This window comes from Cupressus sempervirens, chromosome 11 (genome assembly GCF_028749045.1).
Source record: "Cupressus sempervirens isolate cs-2001-9-10 chromosome 11, ASM2874904v1, whole genome shotgun sequence".
Taxonomy (NCBI): Eukaryota; Viridiplantae; Streptophyta; class Pinopsida; order Cupressales; family Cupressaceae; genus Cupressus; species Cupressus sempervirens.
In genome coordinates, this window is record NC_143128.1 from 552,315,952 (window position 1) to 552,343,365 (window position 27,414).

Below are 27,414 nucleotides of genomic sequence, written 5' to 3' on the forward strand. Positions count from 1 at the left end.
GTTCTGGATGCGAGCTGATTTGCAGACAAAAAATGCCACTTTATGAAGTCGAGTTTGCAGACAGGGGCAGATGTTGCAGATCGATTCTTCAGACAAGGGAAGTCGATTTTTCAAGATAAAAGAAATCGCTAATTTGCAGATTGTGATTTTCAGAAAAAACACCCAAGAAAAAATTGCGATTTTTGCAGACAAATTTGCAGATATTCGTCTCTGAAACTCTAGCCGAAACTAGGTATTAGGAAGCAGGTAAAACCTGAAAAAGATTAATTTCAAAAATAAAAAACCGAAAATTTCAATAAGAAATTATTATTTTCGAAAGAAATCTATGCTCCGATACCATATTACGATGTAATTGGTAAAATACTTGCTTATTAATAACAGAGACCAAGAGGCCTATACATACAAAAGAATGAAATGATGTTTCCTTAGGAGGCGATTCTAAATAATAGAAACTTTCTATTCTAGCTAAAAGCAATCTTACAGTTATCTACAAGCTAACTAAATATTATAAACATTCTAATATTTACAATAGATTACAAACAGATAACCATTAACTAATAATAGAAGCTTATCTATTATCGTAATAATTTGAGCACAGTGATCCAATGCCAATGTCATAGTTTTGACGAGCTCTCTCAAAGAAGTTGCAATCATCCACACGTATCTCAGGCTTCCAGACTGGGATGATAAAGTTCTGCAAAATGCGTTCTGTGGTGCAGACAATGAGAACCACCTACAAAGGATTACAATCTATTAAGAACCAGTGATAGGGAGATGTCTCACAGCCTTCTGGTTGGGAGCCGGAACAAGCTCGACTATGCCCTTTCATTAACCATTGAGAACTTCTCAAAATGGTGTCTCCAGACTCTCAGGGTAGTCAAGTCCATCCATCACTCTTGCGTCCTTTCAAGGTGTCTCCAGACATTATCCTCATGACTTATATAGGCTAGCACACAAGCAAGCCTTCCTTCCCAATCTCAGCAGCAGTATTAGCAATATCACGGAAAGCAATGGTTGCTCGTTTTGGTCATACTGCCAGCAGTTCCTTTGTTGCTCTCTTCCTGATCAAGATTGTATGATTACACATCACAGAAACAGAATATTTCTGCTCTGGTACCATATTGTAAGAATTAATCAATTTCATTTTGAAATGGGTTTATGAACAGAAGATGGCGATGATCAAAGTGCTTGTGATAGCACTCACACAACTCACAACAAATAATAAACTAACACATGTAACAAAACAGCCCAAACAAATCTAACAAGGTGTATGGCTAAATGATGGATTATGCCAATAGAGCCTTAGGTCGCATTAGAAATTGCTTTTAAAAACACAAAAAAAACAGTTAATTATGTGATATTTTGGCGAGGTTAGGTTTATAGGGAGATCTTGGAGTCTTTCCTCCAATTTTTGTCTTCAAGATCACAATTTTTCAGAAAAAGTGTTGCACTTTTTATGCATAAGCCCGGAGCCAAGTTTAATGTCTAGTGGCTTGGCTACAGTTGGACCCTCTACTATTTGCAAGTCAGTCTAGTTTATATCGATTTGTGCAAGCATGTTTGTTTTCATGGTAGTTTTGCTCATTATACAATAGATGATGCTCTTTGTGGTATTTTGAACTTAAGTACTTCTGTATATATTTGTATATTTCTCATTTTTTATATTTTTTGTATGGATGAACCTAAAACAAACCCAACCGTAAATCACTTTTCGACCAAATCTGCAAATCAAATCCCCAAACTTAAACATGAACTAGTACCGGGACCAGTAACTTAGGTTGTTCTGGTTTTATGATTATTTTAATTTACATTTCGTTTTTTGTATGCTCACCTTGTGATCTAGAATCTGGCCTGTTAATGATCAGTATCTGATGTAAGTGTACTGTTTTATGCCGATCAACATTTTATGAGGACTGCATGTTAAGAAATCTGAACTTGAGACATAAATTGGTTTATAGTTGAGAAATGTGATTTTATCATTTGAGGTTGATGCCACCATTTTCTTTAGAGAATTATGCAATTGTTGCTTCCTTTTTGATGGTCAATAGGAGATCTTATCAAGCATTATCTTTTATGTTTTTTAACGAATAACACTGCTTGTTGTTCGTCCATTTGCTTTTGAACTGCACAGGTTTCTTGGCGCCATCAAACAGTATCTTTGTCTATCACTTTTGAAAAACAGTGCATCATCTCTCATGAACATTTTTCAACTTTCATGCTCCATTTTCATGAGCTTGGTCTCGAGATTTAGGGCAGGATTGAAGGCTGAGATTGGTGTTTTCTTTCCGATGATTGTACTTCGGGTTCTAGAAAATGTGGCCCAGCCAAATTTCCAGCAGAAAATGATAGTTCTTCGTTTCTTGGAGAAACTCTGTGTTGATTCACAAATTTTAGTGGATGTTTTTATCAATTATGATTGTGATGTGGAGTCATCTAATATATTTGAGAGGTATGCAGTTTCACAATTATATCATCTGTTAATCATTTCATGCAACCCCTTAACTTGTTTTCTTCTTTCCCGATAAACAATATTGTATTTCACAGGGATCTTGCATTATATGTGTAATGTAGCACATGCTCACATATTCTATCTTATGGTGTATTTCTCAGCTTATGCCTGTTTTGAAGTTATTGTATGTGTTCTCAAAGTTGTGGCAAACGGTATAATTCATCAACTGATGCTTGATTATTACAGAATGGTCAATGGTCTGTTAAAAACTGCTCAAGGGGTTCCTCCTGGTGCTGCCACTACATTGTTACCTGCTCAGGATGCAACCATGAAACTTGAAGCCCTGAAGTGTCTGGTAGGGGTGTTGAGATCAATGGGGGATTGGATGAACAGACAATTGCGTATTCCAGATTCTCATCTTTTGAAAAATGTTGAAGTTGATGATGGAAATACAGAGAATGCTAATAATTCACATTTATCCAATGAAGTAGGGGATGAAGCTTTGGATGGTGGGGATTCCCATCCTGAAACAGGTACGGAAACATCTGAAGCTGCTTCATTTGAGCAACGGCGTGCATATAAGCTAGAACTTCAGGTAAACTGAAAATGTTTTGTTTTGCCTGCTTTCTTTTCTCTCCTCTCACCTCTTTTGAAAAATCTCCTATACTTGTTGAATTTTCTCTCGTTTTAGAAACTAATGAATCGATTGGAAACAGGAAGGAATCTCCCTTTTCAATCGGAAGCCTCGGAAAGGCATTGAATTCCTTGTTAATGCAAAGAAGGTCGGAGACTCGCCAGAGGAGATAGCTGCATTTCTTAAAAATGCATCTGGTTTGGACAAGACCTTGATTGGTGACTATTTGGGGGAAAGGGATGATTTTTCATTGAGGGTCATGCATGCATATGTTGACTCCTTTAATTTTCAAGGTACGCAATTTGATGAGGCACTTAGGCTCTTTTTACAAGGGTTCAGATTGCCTGGAGAGGCCCAGAAAATTGATCGCATCACGGAGAAGTTTGCAGAGCGCTATTGCAAATGCAACCCAAAGGCATTTACTAGTGCAGACACAGCTTATGTACTTGCCTATTCTGTAATAATGCTCAACACAGATGCACACAATCCAATGGTGAAAAATAAGGTTTGTTTTCTAGTTTTATATCTGTTTTCTAGGCTTATTGGCAACTCTCTTGCATTGGTAGATCACTATGCAGTTTCAGACATTTCTTGAATCAGCTGCCTCTATTGTAACCTTCGATGTTATTTCAGATGTCAAAGGCAGATTTTATAAGAAATAATCGAGGTATTGATGATGGCCAAGATTTACCTGAAGATTATCTGGGATCCTTGTATGATCGTATTGTGAAAACAGAAATTAAGATGAAAGATGATACTTTGATTCCTCAAAGTAAACTTCCAACAAATTCAAACAGAATTCTAGGTTTAGATAGCATTCTCAATATTGTAATTCGCAAACGAGGAGAAGGAAAAGATCTGGAAACAAGTGATGATCTTATTAGGCATATGCAAGAGCAGTTTAAGGCAAAGGCTAGCAAATCTGAGTAAGTAATATTTACATAATTTTAATGCAATATTGTAGATACAGTTTCTTTTATAATATTGTTGTTGCTAAATTCCGTGCTTTGATTTCTTCAGGTCTGTCTACTATGCTGCTACAGATGTGGTGATTTTAAAATTCATGGTGGAGGTGTGCTGGGCTCCGATGCTGGCAGCATTCAGTGTTCCTCTTGACCAAAGTGATGATGAAATTATTACTTATCAATGTCTTGAAGGTTTTCGTTATGCAGTTCATGTCACCTCTGTCATGTGTATGCAAACGCAACGAGATGCTTTTGTGACCTCACTAGCGAAATTCACATCCCTTCACTCTGCTGCAGACATAAGGCAGAAAAACATTGATGCAATCAAGGTTAGCCACTTTTATTAATAGATGACCGTACATTTGACAATGGTGCTGTGCTTATTTTGTAAGAGTTTGAAATGGATGAATTTGAAATAGAGCCAAATATTTTTGTGGACACCTTTTTTTGTAAGTTATTTGTGGTACCCAAATTAAGTTAAAAGAGGTCAATCGATTAAGGAAAATTTATTGAGCTTCTAAAATTGGATTCAGTTTGAGCTGGATAAGATAGATTGTGAAATCTATTTTTCCATAAGTAAAATGCTGTTAACTTGAAACTACAAACATATGGCAACAAATTCATCAACTGGTTTAGAGCTCTGCAACTGATTAATATCACAATTACCTCTTTCTTTGCCTATTGCATTTGTTAGAAGCATATTGGTTATCGCCTATGCATAGAGTTCATAGATTCCAAAGCAAATATTTGACATGTATTTGATAGGTGTATTCAACATCTCTCAATATTATGTAAACACCCCCTAACGAAACCAATTTTTTTCCATGCAGTGGAAGCAAGTGTTGGTATTATGGAGTTCACATTGTTCCCACCTTCATTGTATCACTTTGGGGAGCGTACTTTAAATTTAACCAACTTATGTATCACTGATAAATACATCACACAATATAAGTCAACCTCGCAATATAAGGTTAAATTGTGTATCCACACTGTATTAGAGTAAGCAATGTGCATTTAGCAAATCAAAAGTTAAAAGCACAGGAACCAGAGTTACCTTCATCCTATGATTTATCATTATTTGATTTAATCCTAGACTATATAGTACTTATCAATTAAGAGCCCTTATGAATTCAGGTTCGTGTTGATGTTCTTGTTCTCATCTCAGATTCAAAATTCTGTTAACTAAGTACAACCTCTAGCATTCAAGGTATAACTTTGGACTTTGTTCAGGTGATTTGAGTCTAATGATACTTTTTCAACCATGTCCATAAAGTTCTTTTTAAGATATACTGAAATTAGTAGACATCACTTTACTCACCAAATGGCAACCGTAATTTGATCATACTGTTAATGGATCATAGATATAAATTTCACTAGGTTTTCTCAACTCTTTTGTTATTTTCAATACTAAATTCCCATTGAGGGTGAACAGTCAAGCTATATTGCCTTTTACCTTCTCATGTTATGGATTTGGCTGAATTGGATGCACCCTTCTCACTTGATTTGATCTTTTTCTTTGGTTGTCGAGGGGGAATGTTTTTGCTTAGACTTGCAATATTTAGTTAGGATGATAGAAGATGAACGGTCAAAATGAAATCAAAGGCCTCAATTTATAGATTTCCCATCGGGAAAATCATTGGCAAAGATGTAATGTCTAATGGATGGCTTGGATTGCATGAGAGTGAGGGCATGTATTGAGGGATTATCCTTGTTACTATTGTCACATGGTGGAGGCATGAGAATGACTTCTCCTAAATGTAAGAGCCAGGTTCACACGTGTGTGAGCAGACACATGGGAGGCTCATGAAAGAGACAAGTGTGAAAGGTAGGATAACTACTTTATTACATGTAGGAGGTAGGATGGCCAAGAGGTGACTTTTTCATGCTGAGACATGAGCATGGGGTAGTTAGGCACGCTTCTCACACGATGGCAAGTTTAGAACCTGATCCATGCTAATGTACCAATGGTTAAGATTGAATGGACAAGGATTTGTTAAGGGTGAGCTGGAATTGAATATTAGGTTAAATAGTAATGAAGGTTAATTTGCTTAAATCGATCAATTAATTAGGTATTAATTATTTGATTTTGTTCGATTTGAGGGACAAGATTTGGATCTTTTGAAAAGAATGTAAATTTATTTAGTTAAAGATGAATGATAAAAGTGAAGGTTAAATTTATTTAAGTAAAGGTGAAAGATAAATGATAAATAAATACTAAATAATTATGTTATTTAAGTAGGACAGTGTAAAGTTGTGGAGAAATTTAGGTGTCTACACCAATATAAATTAGGACTTGTGAATCTTAATCTTCTGTCAAACATGATATGGTTCATATCGTATAACTGCAATCTAGTTAGAAATAGACTTCATAGAGATTTCCTCTTCAAGTTTAATCTTGTAAACAAGAATCACATAAATCACCTTGATTCTAATCTTTCCATCGTACAATAATAGGTTTGACTAGCACTTGAATCAAAACATAACTTTGATCTATCAGCTACCTCATTCCAGCCTTGGTTGTGTGCTTGGTAACTGTTTAACATCATTATAATAGAACTAGAAAAGATATCAGGTTTAGGAAATTTGAAATTTCTCAATCAGGATTTCGTTAACTTTTTATGTGAATATATCTTTTTTACATTTATGTATCTTCTGAACCTACGTACAGATGTTTATTGCAGGTATAAACATTATGTATCCACATCACTAACAATACACTGGGGTTTTCTCTAACCTTATAGCACATGTATCTTCATTGAGGATACTAATGAGTATGTACTACGTAAGATCACTCTTCAAGATACTGTTATAATGATGATCTCAATTCAGGTTCCAACAAGAACGATTTCAATAATGATAAATGAAGTTTACAACTTTCATATCAGGTATTCTTGTCAGGTTTCAATGGAACATGATAAGCTCAATCATAAATGATAACTTCTGGTGCACAAATGATCCATCAAATCCTTGAACTTAGGTATGGGATAAGATAGGTACAAGCAATGAGTTGTATTGCCTAGACCCCACCTTAGGGTGCAAAGTGAAAGAGGCAATCATTAAGATCCGAGAAGGTGGGGATACCAACATTCACTTAAGCCTTATGACCACAGCTTACTGAAAATGGTGTCGACAACTTTTTTAATGTTGTGCATAACTTACCACTATATATTTCTAACTAAACGACATGAGAACATTGACATTTTTATGCAAGTGCATAATTTGTGAACGAGCCTGAGCAACCTTAAATAATACATGCAATATATTTTGTGTGCATTCACAAGACATGAAAAAATTACATTACATCATAAATACCTAATAAACATTGAACATGAACTCTAGATTTAACTTAAATTCTTTACCATGTAGAATACACTATTTAAACACAGTGCATTCAAATCATCATTTAATATCTTACCATGAAAGCCATGCAAAATCTACAGAAATTGAAGTGGTCAAAGCACACTCAATAGGCTATCCTCTTCTAACGACTTTTAGTTTTGATCATATACAGTTTATAGACTAAATGTTAGATATTGAGGGTGCTGCTACCTCACTAAGTCCCTAGTTCATTTAGTAAATTGATAATGTCATCCACACCATTGACACAATCAATAATGTTTTACTAAAATGTATATGTTTTTCTGTAGAATGTCATTGCCTTTGTCTAATACGATTACAAATCTCTTTGTTTGAATGTTACTGTTTTGAATCTTTGAAGTTTTCTTACAATAGCAGCCCAAAATACAACAATCCCAATCCATCTATGCTCTATAAACATGTTCATTACAATTGATGTAGGGGCATACTTGGGTTTTCACAAATTTGTATCACTAAAAAAATTTGTTTGGTTTTTGTGCACAAAGAAGATTTGGAGATTTCATGTGGCAATGGATGATATACGTGATTATGGAGGAGGTTGTGACACACAAGAAAGGGTCTTTAATGTTGACAATGTTGAGAAGGATGTCTTAGTGGAGGAATGATTTACCAATGTCTTATTGGAGGTTGGGTGTAAATTGAGAATTGATGTCTTATGCTATGTTGGAATATTAAATTTAGTAGTCAGTTGACTAGATCACAGGGCCAAAGAGATATATCAAGTTAGAAGATAACTAGGGGTTGAAAGAGTTAAGTGCATGCCCACAAAGTTAAAAAGGGTGTGCTATTGACCCATAGAGATACTCTAAATTAAAAGTAACTAGGAATTGAAAGAGTCCAGTGCATGATCAGAAAGTTAAAAGGTCATGCTACCTTGTAGTTGGACTCTGTCCATGAAAGCCATGTGTAGGAGGAAATGTACAAGACTGCATTGTGGCTAGCAGAAGAGGAAGTTTTTGACCACCAACTATGTGCTCATTTCACACAAGAGGCACCAAGACCTATTTGAATAAGAGACATCCTTGAAAGAAGATACAAGAGGTTTGAACCATGCATTTATGTTTGCCATGTAGAGGATGACACTAAAAAGTTTTCTAGGTACGTAAATGAACTGTGCATCTTCATTTATAATAATATGTGCATGCTAACTGTTTAGTCTATGGAGGAAACCCACCAAATTTCCCTCAAGGTGGAAGAATATCTCGATTTTAATAATTCTTGTGTAATAATGGTAGAAACAAGAATGTGAGGAACAAGTAAGGTGTAGGAAGACATATGTATCATACAATGTAAATTAAGGAACTAGTACTGCCACATTGAGTAGTAAGTACAAGAAACTATTTAATTGAGATGAAGATGCAGCGAAAGGGATGTCAAAGGGACTTAACTATATATGTGGGCAAGTAATTCATCATGTTTGAGTGCTCAATTTTTGTGTAAGAGCACGGTGGCTCATTGAAGTGTATACATATTGCATAGATAGAGGAAGCAAGCTCATTCGACAGTTGAGTATGGAGTTCTAGACTCGATGTTGAAGAGAACTTAATAATATGTACAACAAACAAAGCAATGGAGCCATATTGCGCACTATTATGCAAAAGCAAGTCTTCAGTGTGGTTGGAGATAAAAGATGACACCGCTAAAATTATGCAAGAGCAAGGCACACAAGGAAGTGTGTGCAATATGTTTGCCAAGCATAAAACACTTGGCTCAAGGTTGAAGAGAACTTAATAATATGCAAGGCTTTGTCGAAATACACACATAGAGATGATGAGCCATGGTTGAAGAAGAGCTTGTTGCAAACAAAACTCTTGATAAAATCTATAGAAGTAGATCGCAATTTTGTTTTTTGAAAATCTCATTGACTCCTTTTCTAATTAAATGGCTTGATGTATCGATTGATTTTTGGCTATTCCCTGTATTTTTTGATATCAAATTTTCTCTTTTTAGGCTGTAAATTGTGATGTTTTTGCTCATTTAAGTTCTATTATGCAATAAACTAGATTGATTATTGATAATTTTCCTAGAAACATGCTATAAGGGATTGTGTAATGTTCCCAAATTGGGGTATACCTACTTTTTGCCCAAAGTAGCAATTCACAACATAATATTCATAGTATTCTATAATAAATCACATAATAGCTATTGAATGATTGAAAGTAAATGAGAAATAACATCACATACTTCATCTTCATCTTAGATAATCAACCATATTAGGGATTGGAGAGGAGAGCACAATAGCGTGCTAGAACATTCACCACAGCTAAGCCCAAGGGTATAATATAACTTGGCCCATGAGTGGGAAGAACTCTTGTCCATCCAACATGAGGTGGTCTACTTAGATGGGGAATCTTCTTTTCCCTCCCAAATGTGTCTCCTTACTGAACCTTACATGATTGCTTCTATCTTTAGTTGCACCTCCAAAAACAACAATTATAGGGATCAAAGAGGAACACATGATATTGTCCTTAGAAGATTTTCTACATCAAAGCCCAAGGGCATGATGTAACAGCCCTTGGCTCATAAGTGACATGAATTCTTGTCAACTCAACGTGGGTGGCCTACTTAGATGAGCAACCTGTCTCTGCCCTCCCAATCTTGTCTCCTTATTAACGCTTATGATTGCTTCTATATTTTGGTTTCTCTTCCAACAACCAACCATTGTAGTTGGAGAGGAATGCTTGAAAAGATGCACAAAATATTCACTGCAACTAGGCCAAGTTAGGATATAACACAACTTGGAACACAAGTGGTAGGATCTCTTGTCCATCCAACATGGGGTGGCCTACATAGATGGTTACCCATGTCTACTCTCTCAATCATGACTCATATCTAACCCAAACATGATTGCTTGTAAGAGAATAAATGTACTAAAAACATAATTACTGATTGAATGAGTTACCTTTGATTGTGTGATTTGAGGTATTGATGAATGATGTTTAAGTGCTTGTTGAGTGATGATGTAATGAATTCCGGTTTGATACATTTGCGAACGATGATTGAATGAATGTTAATGATAGAGAGATGCCTTGTTGCCGAATTGTTTGCTTTCTTGTCCCCAATATAAAGTGATGATTGATGTAGATTTGATGATTGTTTGCTTGATTTCTTGAGAGGCTAATAATTGGTGTTTAATGACAGATTTGTTTTGATGCATTCATGGGTGATGATTGATAAGTGGTACTCGAAGTCTTGGATTGAATTCTTCATTATACTTTATTGCCACTTTTCATTGTTGCCTTGGAGAATAATACCTTATTCCTTAAATCTTTCTCCCTTGAGTGTCCTCGTTAAACCTTCTCCACTTTATATATTCCTACCTGAGGAAGAGTCACACCTCTTCATCATGTCTGTCCTTTGCAATGGTCGAAACCTTTTACAATTACCATTCTTTGAAAGAGTCACTACCCATCATCATTTCTGCCCTTTCAGAGAGTTACAACCTTTAATAATTAAGCATCCTTTGAAAGAGTCACAACCCTTCATCATTTCTGATCTTTGAGAGAGTCACAACGTTTCATTATTACCAGCCCTTGAAAAAGTCACAACCCTTCATCATTGCTTCTCTTCAAAGGAGTCACTTATTTCCTTCCCATTATTTTCTGCTTCCATTAATCTCTCCTTAATTCCTATGCTCCCTTCTTCCTTTCTCCACTTTCCCTTTCAAATAAAGTTCTCTTCTCCTTTTTATATCTTATTTTTGAGGGAGTCCCAACTTTTTTTTCTGCACCTTTTGACTATCCATTAAACTTTAGTAGATTTTAGTTTTGTTATATTTTAAGTTTATTCTTTTATATTTTAAATTTTAAATTCTATTGTTTATTATTAAATCATATTTTAAAAAGGGCACATTACGGATTGAAAATATCTTTATCTTTGGTATGCTAAAATCATTGTTTAAAAATTTGGACTCACAATGTTCAGAAACTCAAGACTTGGCAAGAACTTGACAAATTCATTATATAGTTTTTGTTTCATTTTTTAAAATATGCTCTAAAAACATCATTGTTGTCAACTTTGTGGACCATATTATTTATTCCCTTCATTTATAGGTTAAAACTGGAGTTAAATATGCTTCGTAGACCAAAAAATGTGTTCAAGCTCGCAAAGTTTCTATACATATAAGCCTTGTTTTTAAAAATCAACTAAAGTCATAAATCATAAGTTTCTTCTTTGACAAAAGCTTAGAAGAAGTATTTCTTTTGTGAGGGAGTCATGGAGGTTAGTAGTCTAATTGTAGTATCCACAATAGAAGACTTAGGCATGAAAGGAAACCAAGTGTACAAACGCTTCCAAATGCTAAATCTAACATGAAAGATAGTGCAGAAATTCCTCACAAATCCTTGAGCTATTGCAAACTAGATAAACACACAAAGAAAACATATTTAAGCAAATAAACACATAACACCGAATATACATGGGAAAACCCTTTTAGGAAAAAACCCACGACTCCAAAGGCAAACCCAATTGTATTATTAACAATAGTGCAGTCACAATATAATTTCAAGAGCTAGTGCTCTCCAAGAGTAATCAGCTGTTCTATCTAAATCTAGAATGACTCCGCCTGCATAACAATTCTCATTGTGATATTGCTATCAAGATTTATTTGTGTAGTTTTTGAGTCAAACTCATTGACCCGTAATTCATGAGTAGTGATTCAACATGAATCCATCTCTCATGAGAATAAATGGAACACTTAGCACTAATTGGATCTAGGTGATGCCCATAGAGGTGAAGTGCTAAGTGTTCCATTTATTTTCATAAGAGATGGATTCATGTTGAATCACCACTCATGAAATATGGGTCAATGAGTTTGACTAAAAACCACACAGTTAAATCCTAATACCAATATCACAATTTGACTTGTTGTGGAAATAATCTCCTACATAACAATTCTCTTCAAATACTTATTTCTCTCTCTCACTCATAATTCACTTTAAGAACACATTTTATTTATAGAGTTTTCTAAAGCATCTACATTCAACGTATTTACAACCTATTTTAAAAACTTACTTTATGCACAACTCTTGCATAAAATACAAATCCAAGAGAATATACCAAAAGATAAACTTTCTAGTATTAGCTCCAAGTCTATCCTTGTAGAAGATTTTGTCCCATTTAGCAGCTTTCCAAAAATGCATAAATAATTAACCAATTAAAGATCCTAAAGTTGAGTCACCTTATTTTAACAAATCCAAGAGAATATGCGAAGAGATAAACTTTCTAGTATTCACTCCAATTCTATCCTTGTAGAAGATTTGGTCCCGTTTAGCAGCTTTCCAAAAATGCATAAATAATCAACCAATAAAAGATCCTAAAGTTGAATCACCTTATTCTAACAATCTCCCACTTGACGAAGACATTACATGAGCTATTGTATCACACCTAGACCCCAAGACCTGTAGAACCAACACACCATCTGTACTTCTCAGTGCCCATTGGCTTTTTCAATGCATCCGCTGCATTCTCTAAAGTAGCAACCATTTCCAATATCACCTTTCCATCTTACGCCATATCATGAACAAAATGGTCCTGTACATCAATATGCTTTGTTTTGGCATGGAAAGTAGCATTCTTTGCTAAACAAAGAGCACCATGGCTGTCACAAGAAATAGTGTCTTGCATCAAAACCAATATCAAAACACATTCTCTTAAGCCAAATGGCCTCTTTAGAAGCATGAGTAGCTTCTATTCTGCTACCGTAGTGGAAAAAGCACCTACAACCTGTCACTTACATATCCAACTAATGGCACCACCAAACATTGTGAAAACATATCCACTAGTGGATCTTCTCCTGTTAATGTCACCTACCCAATTCGAATCTGCATATCCAAGAATGCAAACTGAATGTTGAAATCCAATAGGATTACCATGGAAACATAAGGAATACTCAGATGTATCCCTTAGATACTTGAACACTCTCTTAAATGCATCCAAATGCACCCTTCTAGGATTAGCCATATACTGACTAAGGACTCCCACTTCTTGGGCAATATCTAGCCTCGTACAGACCATAACATATATCAAGCTACTACTAACACTAGCATAAGGTACTCTAGGCATGCCCTCCATCCTAGTAGGAGATTTTGGATTATCCACCTTAGAAAGCTTTGTTCCCTGTAATATTGGACAACTAATTGCCTGCAAGCTGTCATGCTGAATTTCTCCAACACAAGAGTCAACATACTTCCTTTGACGCATCTACAAATTTCTGTTAAATCAATCTCTAATGATCTCAATCTTAAGAATATATGTAGCTACATCTAGGTTGTTCATTTCAAACTGAGACAACAAATTTGAAATCATTCTTTTACCATTCCCAACAAACAACATATCATTCGCATACAGGACTATGAAAAGAATGTGACCATTGTTCAGATTTATAATATACACAATGGTCAGGTTTAGATCGCAGAAATCCCAAGGACAGCACATAGGTGTCAATCTTTGATACCACATTTTAGGAGACTGTTTCAAACCATACAGAGACTTCTTTAACTTACAAACAAGGTGTTTTTACCTTTCTCAACGAAATACTCTGTCTGTGACATATAAATTTCCTCCTCCAAATCACCTTGAAGGAACACTGTCTTCACATCCATTGTCTCAACTTAAAAAATCATAAGCAATTGCAAGTGATAACAAGAATCGAATGGATGTCAGCTTCGCTACAGGAGAGGATATTTTACCATAGTCAATTCCCTCCACATGTGAATACCCCTTCACAAACAATCATGCTTTATACTTCTCAACTCTGCTATTTGGACCCAATTTCGTCTTGAACACCCATTTACATTCCATTGGTTTTCGTCCTCCAGGAAAAGGTACTAGATCCATGTAGCATTCTTCTTCAATACTACCATCTCTTTATCCATGGTTTCCATCCAAGAATCTGCATCAACAGTCCTAGGCTCATCAATGTTAACAATCAAAGCAAATATACAACTGGAATCCAACAAAGAATATCCAAACGTTTTAGGTGAATAACAATATCTTTCAGATCGCTGCCTATCACAAGTAGACCTCAAAGTTTGAGGTTGAGGTTGTTGCTCTTCTTCAGAACTTTCAGAGCAGCTTGAGCTCTCATTAGAAGGTCCATTAGGAGCTCGTGGTTCTTCTTTCTTAGGGTTACATGGATATTAATGACTTCCTTTTTCTATTTCTCTTCCTTCTCTATATGCAAATCAACCATGGAAGGTTTCAGCGCACGAAAGGTTACGCTTCTACTCTAGAGCACCTTCTCTACAAGTGGATCCCAAAGCTTGTAACCTTTCACACTGACACCATAGCCAATGAGGATACACTTAACTGCCTCGTTCTTTAATTTCAATGTTTTCTCACTTGGCACACGAGGATATGCCTCATAACCAAAGACTCTCAGATGTCTCAATGTGGGCTTCTTGCTAGACCATGCCTCCATGGGTGTCTTCTCAACAAATGCTGATATAGGAGATCAATTAATCAAATAACATGTAGTGGCTACAACTTTAGACCAAAACTTTTTTTTTAAAGCCCAATACCACTCAACATACTACTTATTCCTCTCCATGAGTGTTCTGTTCATCCTCTTTGCAACTCAATTTTGATGTGAATTGTATGTAGTTGTCTTATGTCTGTCAATTCCATGATCCTTACAGATGCTATCAAATTTTGTTGAACAAAACTCATTGCCATTGTCAATCCTCAAACACTTGATTTTTCTATTAGTATGATTTTCAACCAAGGATTTAAATTCTTTTAATTGATTAGAAACTTCAGATTTATTTCTAAGGAAATACACAAATTTCCTACTATAATCATCAATGAATGAGACATAGTACATAGATCTAGATATCAAAGGAATATAATAAAAAACCCCAGAAGACTTATGAGAACTGGAATAAAAAGAAACACAATGTTGTTAACCATAAACACAATGGTCACAGAAGTCAAACTCTAGATTACAATCATGAAGGCCTTCAATAGGGCTCTTATTTTGTAGGGCTCTAAGACTCTTCTCACTAATGTGACGAAGTCTTTTGTGCCCTAGCATTGTCTTGTTAGTTGGGAGCTTCATCTCAAAAACATTTGCACCCTTAGGTACCTAGAAAGCATGCCTATTAGATGTAGAAACAACAATCCTCTTTTGTTGATTTGCTAGTGAGAATAAAGAATCCAAAACCCTTTTCTTGGACTTCATAGAAGCACTATTGCATTGAACTGTGCATGCATCCAACCTACACAAGGTGCTAATCCTGACACCCTTTAGCAAGCACCATAGAGTCTCTTGTCATCTTGCATCCACAACTCAAGAAAACAACCTGCATACCCACATCACCAAGCTTACTAACTGAAAGTAGGTTCTGTGCCAAACTAGGGATCTGCAACACACCATCAATCTCCTTCACTCTACCATCTAAGAATTTGATCTTGACTCTACCATGGACAACAATATTTAGGTGAGAGTTATCATCCAGATACTCCTTCGCACCACCAAACTCTTTATACATTGAAAACCAATCTCTGTGAGATGTCATGTGGAAAGAAGCACTTGAATCTATTAACCACACATTTTCTGATGCACGTGTTGCCAAAGCTGTGATAAAAGCATTTACATCATCTTGAGAGGATTTTTTAGAGTCAGAATCAAAGAAATCCTTATTACCTTACTTTTTCTTCCCTCACACTCTTTTCAAAGATGATTAGTTTTGCCATAGTTCCAACATTTTTCCTTGGACTTTTTATCAGGAGATTTAGATCTCTTAGGAGACTTGGATTTGCCCTTCTTGTACTTATTTTTGCCTTTCTCCATTGTTCTACCACAAACAACTAGGGCCTCCTTAGCCATCTCACGAGATTTTTTTCACATCTCTTCCAATAACAAGAAACTGACCACATCTTCCAATTTGAAAGTAGTAGGTGTGCTTCCAATAGCCATAACAAGGTGATCCCATGAGTCTGACAAAGAACATAACAAAAGCAGACATTTATTTTGATCATCAATCTTATCACCAACATAATTCAATTGAGCAACTAACATATTGAATGCATTCAAGTGATCAACAACAAACCCTCCTCCCCCCATCCTCAAAGAATACAACTTCTTTCTCAGGATTAACTTATTTACCAAGAATTTTCTCCAATAAATGTTACCAAGATTCTTCCAAAGATTAGCTGCAGTCTTCTCTTCATGGACATTCAGGAGCACTGAATCAGCCAAACAAAATTCAATTAAACCCTTGGCTTTTTGATCCATCTTATCCCAATCATCCTACATTGTAGCTTGGGGCTTTGGTTAAGAAATTGTAGCCCATAGGTCTCTATCTACAAGTATGTCCTCCATTTTGAGTTTCCACAACTCAAAATTGCTGCCATTAAATTTATCCATCTTGACTCTATTGGATGTGCTTGGCATATCTAACTTGCTCTAAGATTATGAAACATTCCTCTGCAAAACTCCCATTGAAACTAGATCAGCACAAATAACCCTTTTACCCAACAACAATAAAAAAGTTGGCCAGGTTCTGATACCAATTGGAAGGAAACCAAGTGCAGAAACACTTCCAAATGCTAAATCTAACAGAAAAGATAGTGCAGAAATTTCTCACAAATCCTTGAGCTATTGCAAACTAGAGAAACACATATAGAAAAGAGATATAACTAAATAAACACTCCAAAGCTGGATCCAATTGTATTATCAGCAACAAGGCAGTTACAATACAATTTCAAGACCAATGCTCTCCACAAGTAATCAGCTATGATATCTAAATCAAGAACAATTCTGATAGCATAACAACACTCTTCAAACTTTCTCTCTCTCTCTCTCTCTCTCTCTCTCACACACACACACACACACACACACACACACACACACACACACACACACACACACACACACACACAATCAATTCTCTTCAGCAACACGTTGTATTTATAGTGTTTTTGTGCGAAAAAGAAATTGTTTTTCAAGTGTCTAGATTCAATGTATTTATAACCTATTTTATAAACTTCCTTTATGCACAAATCTTGCATAAAATACAAATCTAAGAGAATGTGCCAAAAGATAAACTCTCTAAATTTTGCTCCAAGTCTATCCTTGTAGAAGATTTGGTCCGATTTTGAATGTTTCCAAAAATGCATAAATAATTAACCAATAAAAGATCCTAAGGTTGAGTCACCTTATCCCAACTAGGCATAGGATCAAGTGTAGAATGTGGTGAACCTTCTCGTGATGTCTCACCAAACTCACCCTATGGCTACTCACATGCTGCCACATTTGTTTGCCATTTGGCTGCATCCCTTTCCAAATCAGCTTTTTTATCAGTAGTAAGCAATATATCTGCATCTTCAACAACCCAATTTAAGTATGTAGTAATGCATTGAAGTCAGGCACATGCTACCTGTATTATCCTTTTATGTTGATTTTATTTAGTTGAAACATGTATTGCACAAAGACAGATCATTCAAGTACTTAATGAGTCAACCTATTGCGTTTTATTTGTATGAATGACTTAATAAGCACTCCAATTGTACTTACAACCAAAATTGCTAGTGGAGTAGAATAGAATGCAAATGGCAAGCTATTGAAAATTAGATGTTGTGGCACCAAAATCTTCCAACCATGAATGTTGTGACAGATTGATGTATAAAGTTGAAGACAATTATGCCTTACTCCACCCTCTTAAAACAATATACTCATCATTTACGAGGTCTTGAAGGTTGTCATTTGGGATCAGTCTCTCATTATATGTTTCAAGACCAATAGTAACGATCACATTTACACTAAATGAAGCACCAAAGAAGATATTGGGGTGTAAATAGTAGGCGGCAACATAAATATATTGTTGAAGTTGTTGGTTCCAACTTTGAACAATAATGTGCTATGTGAGTTTACATGTGGTTCTATTTGACCCATATGAACGCTAAATCGTTTCCTTTGTCTTTTCCATGACCTCATTTAGATTCATAGAGTTTTTTATTCAAGGTTGCATGGGGATGGGGTTACTTGGGCACGTCAAACTTTTTTTAAATATAATTTAATATTTATAGAAAATCTGAAAATATGAGTTATGACAATGATTTTTCATAACAAGAATGGTGATAAAATTGCAAATTATATGTATTGTTTTCAGTTTCAGATTTGCAATGTGTTTGTAATAATAATATTAAATATATGATAAATGTTTAGATGCATAATTGAGAAGACAGACTTAAAGCATGAACAAGAAGATCATAAATCATATAAAAATGAATATTGCAAATGATAAACTTTTGACTTGAACGGTGATAAAGTTTACTGTTGATCAGGATTGTATCAAAGTTTCAAACTGATTACGTAGAGAATAAAGCTTGATAAAAAACAAGCTGATACACAAACAAAAATCCGAAACAAAATAAAAAATCTTAATCAAGGTCCTTAGCTATAATGCTCTCCACCGAGTACCTGGTACTGGGGTATGTGGGGTTTGGCTACATGTACCCATGCAACCTAGGTTTTTATCTCCATCCATCACTCAGAAACACCTAACAAACACATTTGACACTTAAAAGAAGAGTGAATAAAAAAGAAACTAGGAATCAGAGTAAGTAAAAAACTAAAGAATAAATTAAAATACACAAATTTAATAATATTACTTCTTTAGAAAAATAAATGCTGTTAGAAAGGACAGAACTTATTGATAAAACACTTGTCATGATGATCTTCTCCATGGTTTTGACACACGGATGATAGCATACGGTCTTCACTATTCTCTACTTCAGTCTTCTTGTAGTAAGGATTCTCTAACTACCTTTTGCTCACAATCATGGGCTTAAGGTTGAGCAATGTAATTGCTGTATGCTACAAAGTAAAAAATTTGTTACAGAGCATGTTACTATTGTGTGCATTAGCTCCTTGCCATTTTTGTACTACCTCATAATATTTAGGGCACACATGTGATTTTAAATGTATTTTATAATATATCTTACATCTTCAATCACATTCTTCACTGTGATGTCCCCTTTTTGGGATTGAATTTCATTAAAATAAGAATTGTAAGATGGATAGAGATATAACTTTACCAATTATAATGCCTTTTTAAAGATAATTCCTGATTTAGGTCTTGCAACAACAAAAGGGAAGAAGAGTAAGATGTACAAAACATGATATAATCTACCTTACTATTTTATAAAGAGAGCTCCAATTCATAAAATGTATTGTATATTGTTTTTGGTGTTCTTAAAGGCAGATGGGTATATTACAAAATGGGTGCCCTAGCCCAACCCTAGGCCCAAGAGCAGAACTCTATCCCCTTTCGCCTCATGTTTCATGAGGCTGGCGTACCTAGTAGGCAATCACCATTCCCCCTCAATGTTACTCCTTTCATCCATGTGTTTCGTTCCCCACAAGATAGTGCCTTTGTATGATGTAACTTGTTGGCATTCCATTGCAAGCCTTACTTAATGCCTTTGTGTGATGTAGCACAATCCATTCCACTGCAGACCTTACCTTATCTCATGAGGTAATGATCTTGTTTTTATCATTTATTCCTATTGTAATTATAAGTATATTAAGATCTGTAAATATATTTTACAATTGAAGACTACAGGAATGCTGATGTCAGTATCTTCTTATATTACTATGATACAATTGATATAACAAACAGCCTTATGCCATTTACAGAGAGAGAGAGAGAGACACACACATACGCAGATACATGACTATATATTCTGCAGTAATTATTTCTGTGCTTGAGAAACAGTAAATCACACATAATAATGTAATACAGTGGCAGAACATAGCACACCATTCATATAATCACATCAAGTAAATACATACCTTGGGAGGCTTATTGCTTGCCATTAGTATAGATAGATAGATAGATAGGCTGTTTGACTGTGTTTTCCATCGGTCCCTTTATTATATTCTGTTCTTGCTGTGTTTGTTGGCTCGTCCGTCTCCTCTGGTGGCTGATTGTATCATCATTTCCGGACTGTGTATTTATGTGCCCTGCTGTGTGCTTCGCTGGAGATGAAAGAGGCACTAATATATACCTTACTTTTAGCATCCTCACTTGACACGTCCCTTCTGTGTGGAGCCTTCCATAACCAAAGGTATTTATCATGCCTCTTTCATAATATCGCACCCTGATGACTATGATTTAGTTGTTAAAAGGTTATATATATTAATCTTGCAAATTCGATACATTTCCACGATTTAATTAGATCTTACCTTGTTTGTTAACTTATGTGGCATTGTATTGTTGATTTTTCTGTATATGAATCTGTCTTTAGCCTTTGTAATTACTGCTTGTTAAGTCACGTCCTATTGGCTACTAAGATTAATATGACCCCGCCAAATTAGAGTATTTGCTACCTGCATTTGGTCTTCATTATTTCAATCTATCTGATATTATCGAACTGCTGTGACCCATGTTGATACAAGTCTATATTATAATACGTTATAGTTTATTTTAATTTTTTTTTTTGATAAGCAAGAGGCCAAAGCCATATATTAATATGAGAATAGGTACAACTTAAGTGTCACTGAGAGGACGGAGTTGGGCGATGGTCCTTCAGTCTAGCCAAATATAAGCCATAATTAAACAAGTTGAGCTCCTTTCAAAAAATCTCTGAGTTATATGTTCGTATATGATTCAGCTTCCCACTTCTGGAAGTCTGAAAAGACAACAGAAAACAAGAAACCAATCAAACATACAATACTGATCTAAACGTTAGAGATAGTAAAAGAGGTCTAGGGGTTAAAACCATGCACCAAAAGAGTAGACGGAGCAAGGTATAAGTAGAAAGAATATCAAAACAGAATAAGAATGGATAATTACTTAAACATCCATATACAGAACTCATTAGAAACATCCTGAATTCAGAATCAAAAGCTGAGAATCATACCAAGAGCCATAATTCATAAGCAAGAGAACCAACAGATCTAGAATTAAGCAGAGAGAATAAAATAATTGAAAAAGATCCGATTTAAGATTGACGTCCCTATATATTACATTCATCTTTAGACGAAGAAGGGGCATAAAAATAAATTCAAAGGGGAACAAACAAGGAGCACCTGACTCAACTACAGGCATCTCTCTTAATCAATTGGCATATGAGCCAGGGATGCAGGATCCTCCACCTCTGAATCCCCTTCCTCACATGTAGGAAACAGAGGAGGAAACAAACATTTCTTTGAATAATAGGGAACCAATCTATCACCCTAACAGGGTCAAAGGAAGAAATGATCGGATACAGCAGAACCAATTGTCTGCCATGTTGAGGATTGTTGTAATGACTAGGTCTGCAAATCAGAAGATCATCTTTCAGGTTGACCATAACTATTCTCAAATTCCCTAAGAATTCAGGTTTGAAGAGGTGTCTTGTCATTGTGTTCAAACTACCTTTGTCAATGTCCATTGCTATGAACATAGCTGGAAAATCACTCAAGACCCGGTACCAGTCTGTATTTATTTTGAATACTTTTCCTAAGATACGAAAGACAGCCTGTACTACTAGAAAATGGGGATTGAGGAGGATATCTATTAGATGAAGACCAAAAATTGGGTTATTGATGCATACGTTTCATAGTGTTAAAAGCTATGTCGTGGCGTAGCCTACTTGCCTCCGCAAATTTTTAAGGGTGAGAGGGGGATCTTAAATTAGGGAAGAAGATTTAGGCGAATCTTTGGATTAACTTACCATAATTAATTCATTAAAGTTTACTCCATACTTCCCTCAAACTAATAGTTTAATGATTACTAGGAATGATTAGACATTAGTCTCAAGGTATGTGTTAATACCCGCATTGGCTAATTCATCCGCCCTTTTATTTCCCTCACGATAGATATGATTGAAAGTGGTTTTCATGAAAAACTCACATAACTCTAAGACTGATGCCAACTTAGCATTTAACCTCCAGTTAGGAAGTGTTCTTTTCCTCAAAGCATTAATAATTATAGCAGAATCGTTCTCTCGACCAAATTAGAGTAGTTGCTACCTGCTTTTGTTCTTCATTATTTCAATCTATTTGATATTATCGAACTGCTGTGAACCTTGTTGATACAATTCTGTATTACAATATGTTATAGTTTATTTATTTATTTATATTCATAGTGTAATTTTATCATTTAATTATATAATTTATATAATCATTTATTATTATTTTTTGATATTATGATTATTACTTATATTATATTGTTTATTTATTTGTCTATTGTTATGTTAATGTTATTATTTATTTATTAAAATTTTATTATTTAATGATTATCTCAACTTATTTTCCTAATTTGTCAAGGGGAGGGTCAAGATATTGAGTGGCACAAGGGCTCCAACACAATGTAGGATGTCTCTTCTAGTAGTCTACTAGCATTCAAGAGTACCTGTCAATGAAGGTTGTACACGAGGAGTGTTCTTGATTCTGAGAGAAAAAATTGGAATCGTGGCTTCACACTGTCTAATCCTTCTATTTCAGCTCAATTAAAAAGAGCCCCTCATAATGCCCATATTGTTTGACTATGTTGAATTGGGAAATGTGGATGAGGCTCCCATTGCCTATGTTGTCCTAATATTCTTCGCTTATTTCATCTCAAATACAGAAAGGAGAGCTCTCATTGAATTCAGAGCCACTAAATGTGCTTCATTTGTAATGTCCCCAATATTATTAAATAATGATATTTTGTATGCGGTTGAGAATCAATTTTTTAATCTCTCGGGCCCACTCTTTATTTTTGTTTAGTACTTGTCGGCTTATTGCCATTTTGTAATCCTTCGAGAAGTTTCCTTGAAGCCCTTTATAAGGCCTTCTTGTAAATTGTTTTAGGAGGTAATTTAGATTATTTCTTTGTACTGCAAATTCCCGTTGGGATTCTCTATTGTTCACCATTTCGGAAGTGAAAGATCTTCCTTATTTGGCTTGTGCAGTTTTAGTGGGATTCAACCTTCACCCTATTTCGTTGTTGCATGAAATACTTCACTCGGATCTGGCAAATCAGAGCACCATTTTTTGGCAAATATTAATTGAAGGATATTCTTGTTCAAATCTCCATTATTGTTTGGTGTTGCTGAATGAATTTAGGATTGATAGTTTTGGTGCATGATTGAAATTGTTTTTCCATCTGTACCCCATTTGTCATTCGCCACATTCACTGCATCTTCTGTACTACATATTCATACGACCTCAGAGTTCACCGTTCTACCCTCCATCCTACCATATGACCTTCGTATTCATATCATATGGCCTGCAACTTCCGTACTATCCGTACGACATTAGAGATCATTGTACTGCCTTCCACCCTATTGTACACCCTCTATACACATACTGTACGACCTCCATAGATACATCGTATGACTTCATTACTGCCCCCATGTAGCAACATACTACTACCTCATGACCACTTCGTACGACCATCATCTTGTTCCCCCCCTCACCTACCTTGCCATACGATTTCATTTCCTAACCGTATGACCCTTTTCTGTTACCATACAGTCACTATTGTCTTGCCAAGTCTACTGTACGGAGGAAACCATAAGGCCGTACGACCACTCCCCTTGCTCCTTCTATAGCCATTTCTGAAATCTGACGAAAATACCGAGATAGGAACATTACAGTGGTATTAGAGCTGGTGATCTTGCCAGCCTGTTGGTGACATTGGATGTCGCCAAGATCCCCATCAGTAGGAAGAATGGGTGAATCAAGTACTGAGATGATGCAACTTCTGAGGGTGTTGACAAGAGGACAACAACAACTTAGTGAAACCTTGTTAAATGGACAAGGACAACTCAGTGAGACCATGGCGGAGGGGCAAGATCAAATTGGTGAGACCCTCCGGCTTTTGGCACAAGGAAGGTTAAATGTAAGACACAATGGGCATGGTGATAATTTTGTCAATGAAATGCTTCACATAGAGTGATCCTACACACGACCAATGATGCTGACATTTCCCCAACAGTTGGAACAACCTAGGGAACAAGAGCCTACTTTCCTTAAGATGTAAGATCAATTCCATGAAGATTGGTTTGATGCCGGATTTGATGCAGAATTGTCGTTCAAGGATTATGTGGATTTGTGGATGAGATATTCTAGGAGGCAGGGCAATTACAATGATGACATTAGACGAAAGATTGGAAAGATAAACTTGTCATGCTTTGATGGATTTGGCTATGCATCAGCATGAGCATGGGTTCAAAAGGCTAATACTTACTTTTAGCTCAACCCCATGCTTGAAGAAGAGGCAATCAAGTTTGCAACACTTCACTTGGAGGGAATCGCCCATGAATGGTGGCACCATGGGATGGTCACCCTCGGTCATGATCGAATCACTTCATATGCCGATTTCACTTAGAGACTTATTGACCGCTTTGATGGAAAGGATCTGGAGCTCAACTTCAAGGAATTGGCACAACTAAAGCAAACTGGAGCAGTAGAGAGCTACATTACAGAATTTCAGAGGCTATCAGTACTAGTGACAGACATTTCAAAGAGAAGACTTGTTTTATTCATGGATGGGTTGACTGAACCCTTAAAGGGTTGGGTGAAGGGTTTTAACCCTGACACACTTGTGGCAGCAATCAAGAAGACACGAGACATGGCAACATCCACTTCTTATAAAAGTTATTCACATGCCAGGCCACCCATTGCTCCGAAGGAGAAAGACCTTAGACAACAAGTCCCCTCCAAAGAAGCAGTCAATAGATGAAGCTACAAGAAAAGATTTGGGGAGGAGGCTATGTTTTAATTGTAAGGAATCATGGGAACTAGGACACCAATGCTTAGGGAAGGGGAAGATCCATTACATAGAGGTGATGTTAGACAGTGAAGAGGATGAGGAACTAGAAGTCAAAGAAGATGATCGACAAATTGTAAAAGAGGGTAACATAAATCATGCAGAGAGGATTGCTGCACTAGTACGTTGAGGAGGAACCATTGCTCTTGCGGGCACTCCAAGGTGTACTATTTTTCGGGTACAAGGAACTCTCCAAGGACAACGGGTCATAGTCAAGATGGACAGTGGGGTCACCTTAATTTCATTAATTCATCACTTATGAAACGAAGAGGTTTAACTATGGAGACACATGCAAGATTCCAAGTCAAGGTAGCAGGAGGAAACCTCCTATCATGTACCCATTTGGTCCCACAACTTAGCATTACCATTGGAAACCATACGACGACCAAAGATTTTTTGGTAGTAGATCTAGATGACATGAAAGTCATTTTTGGCATCTAGTGGATGGAAACTTTGGACGAGTACTCACAAAGCTTCAAGCGAATGAAGTTTTCATTCGAAGTGGATGAAAAGAAGGTGGTCCTTAGGGGAATGTCAAATGGAGGGCCGAAGGAAATCTCAACACAGCGGATGGAAGCCATTCTTCGACATGATGACATTGTTTGGGCAACACAATGTTTGATATCAACAAAACTGATGAAAGGACAACAGATCGATTACCAGGATGATGAGCTTCACACAGTGTTGGATAAGCATAGTACAATCTTCGTCAACATCCCTTCGGGCATCCCTTCGCATAGAGGATTTGAGCACACCATTGAGTTGGAGGAAGGAGCCAAGCCCGTCATCACTACACCCTACCGCCATCCTAAAAGGTTTGAGGATGAGATAGAAAAACAATCCAAGAACTCCTAGAGAAATGATGAATTAGGTCTAGTTCCAGTGCCTTTGCATCGTTAGCAGTTTTGGTTAAGAAGGATGGAACCCTCCGAATGTGTGTGGACTATCGTGCACTGAACAAGAAAACCATTAAAAATAGGTACCCCATTCCTAGGATTGACGAACTATTGGATGAGTTACATGGTGCAATGTATTTTTCCAATATAGATCTTTGTTCGGGATACCATTAGATCCACATGAGGGATAGAGATGTGGAGAAGACTGCCTTCCATTGCCACTACAGACATTATGAGTTCCTAGTTATGCCATTTGGTCTAACCAATGCTCCAGCGACTTTCCAGTCATGCATGAACCACATCTTCAACAAGCAACTGTGAAAGTACCTACTAGTATTTTTTGATGATTTATTTATGGTAAGACATTGGAGGAACATTTGAGGCATTTGGATGAAGTACTTGGAATTATGGAGTCACAATCACTATTTGCCAAGAGGTCTAAATGCGAGTTTGGAATGACACAAATATTGTATCTGGGGCATATAATCAGTGCTCAAGGGGTTCAAGTACACCAAGAAAAGATTCAAGCCATCTTGGATTGGCCGCCTCCCAAGACTCTCTCTGATCTACGCAGATTCCTTGGATTGTGCAGTTATTATAGAAGGTTCGTGAAGGGGTTCTCACAACTTAGTGCACCACTGACAGAGCTGACAAAAAAATGATCTTTTCATTGGGATTTGAAGGCACAACGCACTTTTGACAAGTTGAAGGAAGTCATGAGTTCATGCTCGTCAATCTGCCCTTCATCTTGGAGTGTGATGCTTTAGGAGAAGGTATTGGGGTGATGTTGATGCAAAACCGTCACCCCGTTGCGTTCGAGAGTCGAAAACTCTCAGAAGCAGAATTACTACTCCATCTATGATAAAGAGATCCTCGCAATGATGCATGCACTAACAAAGTTTCGGCAGTATCTTGTTGGAGCAAAATTTGTGGTGCGGATAGATCACAACAGGCTGAGATATTTTTTAGAGCAGAAAGATTTAAATAAACGACAATAGAAGTGGGTGAGAAAAATTCAAGCTTTTGACTTTGATATTGAGTATGTGAAAGGAAAACATAATGTAGTGGCTGATGCTTTATCAAGAAGGCCTACAATATGCTCGTTGTCTGAAATTTCAGCAGATTGGAAGGAACACCTATTGGTTGAATACGCCAAGAACACATTTGCTTGCCAGTTGATGGATGGTCAAGTACAAGATGATAGGTATAAGGTGGTAGATGATATTATCTACTACAAGGGTAGGATTTATCTGGTGCTTGATTCTAAAATGAAGGAAAGAATTCTGAAAGAGATGCACGATTCACCATTGGCTGGACACCCAGGATACTTGAAAACCTACAGGTAGAT

The 27,414-nt window shown here is 36.3% G+C and overlaps 1 protein-coding gene across 1 annotated transcript in view; it reads left to right on the top strand.

Moving 5' to 3' along the window:
- Positions 1-27,414, top strand: part of LOC149530820 (brefeldin A-inhibited guanine nucleotide-exchange protein 2-like) — a 65,127-nt gene that overhangs the window by 9,937 nt on the left and 27,776 nt on the right. Inside the window, exons 3-7 of the mRNA XM_089811294.1 lie at positions 2,132-2,449; positions 2,696-3,044; positions 3,166-3,588; positions 3,717-4,009; positions 4,104-4,377. Coding sequence (XP_089667420.1) covers positions 2,132-2,449; positions 2,696-3,044; positions 3,166-3,588; positions 3,717-4,009; positions 4,104-4,377 — 1,657 coding nt within the window. The remainder of the gene's footprint in view (positions 1-2,131; positions 2,450-2,695; positions 3,045-3,165; positions 3,589-3,716; positions 4,010-4,103; positions 4,378-27,414) is intronic.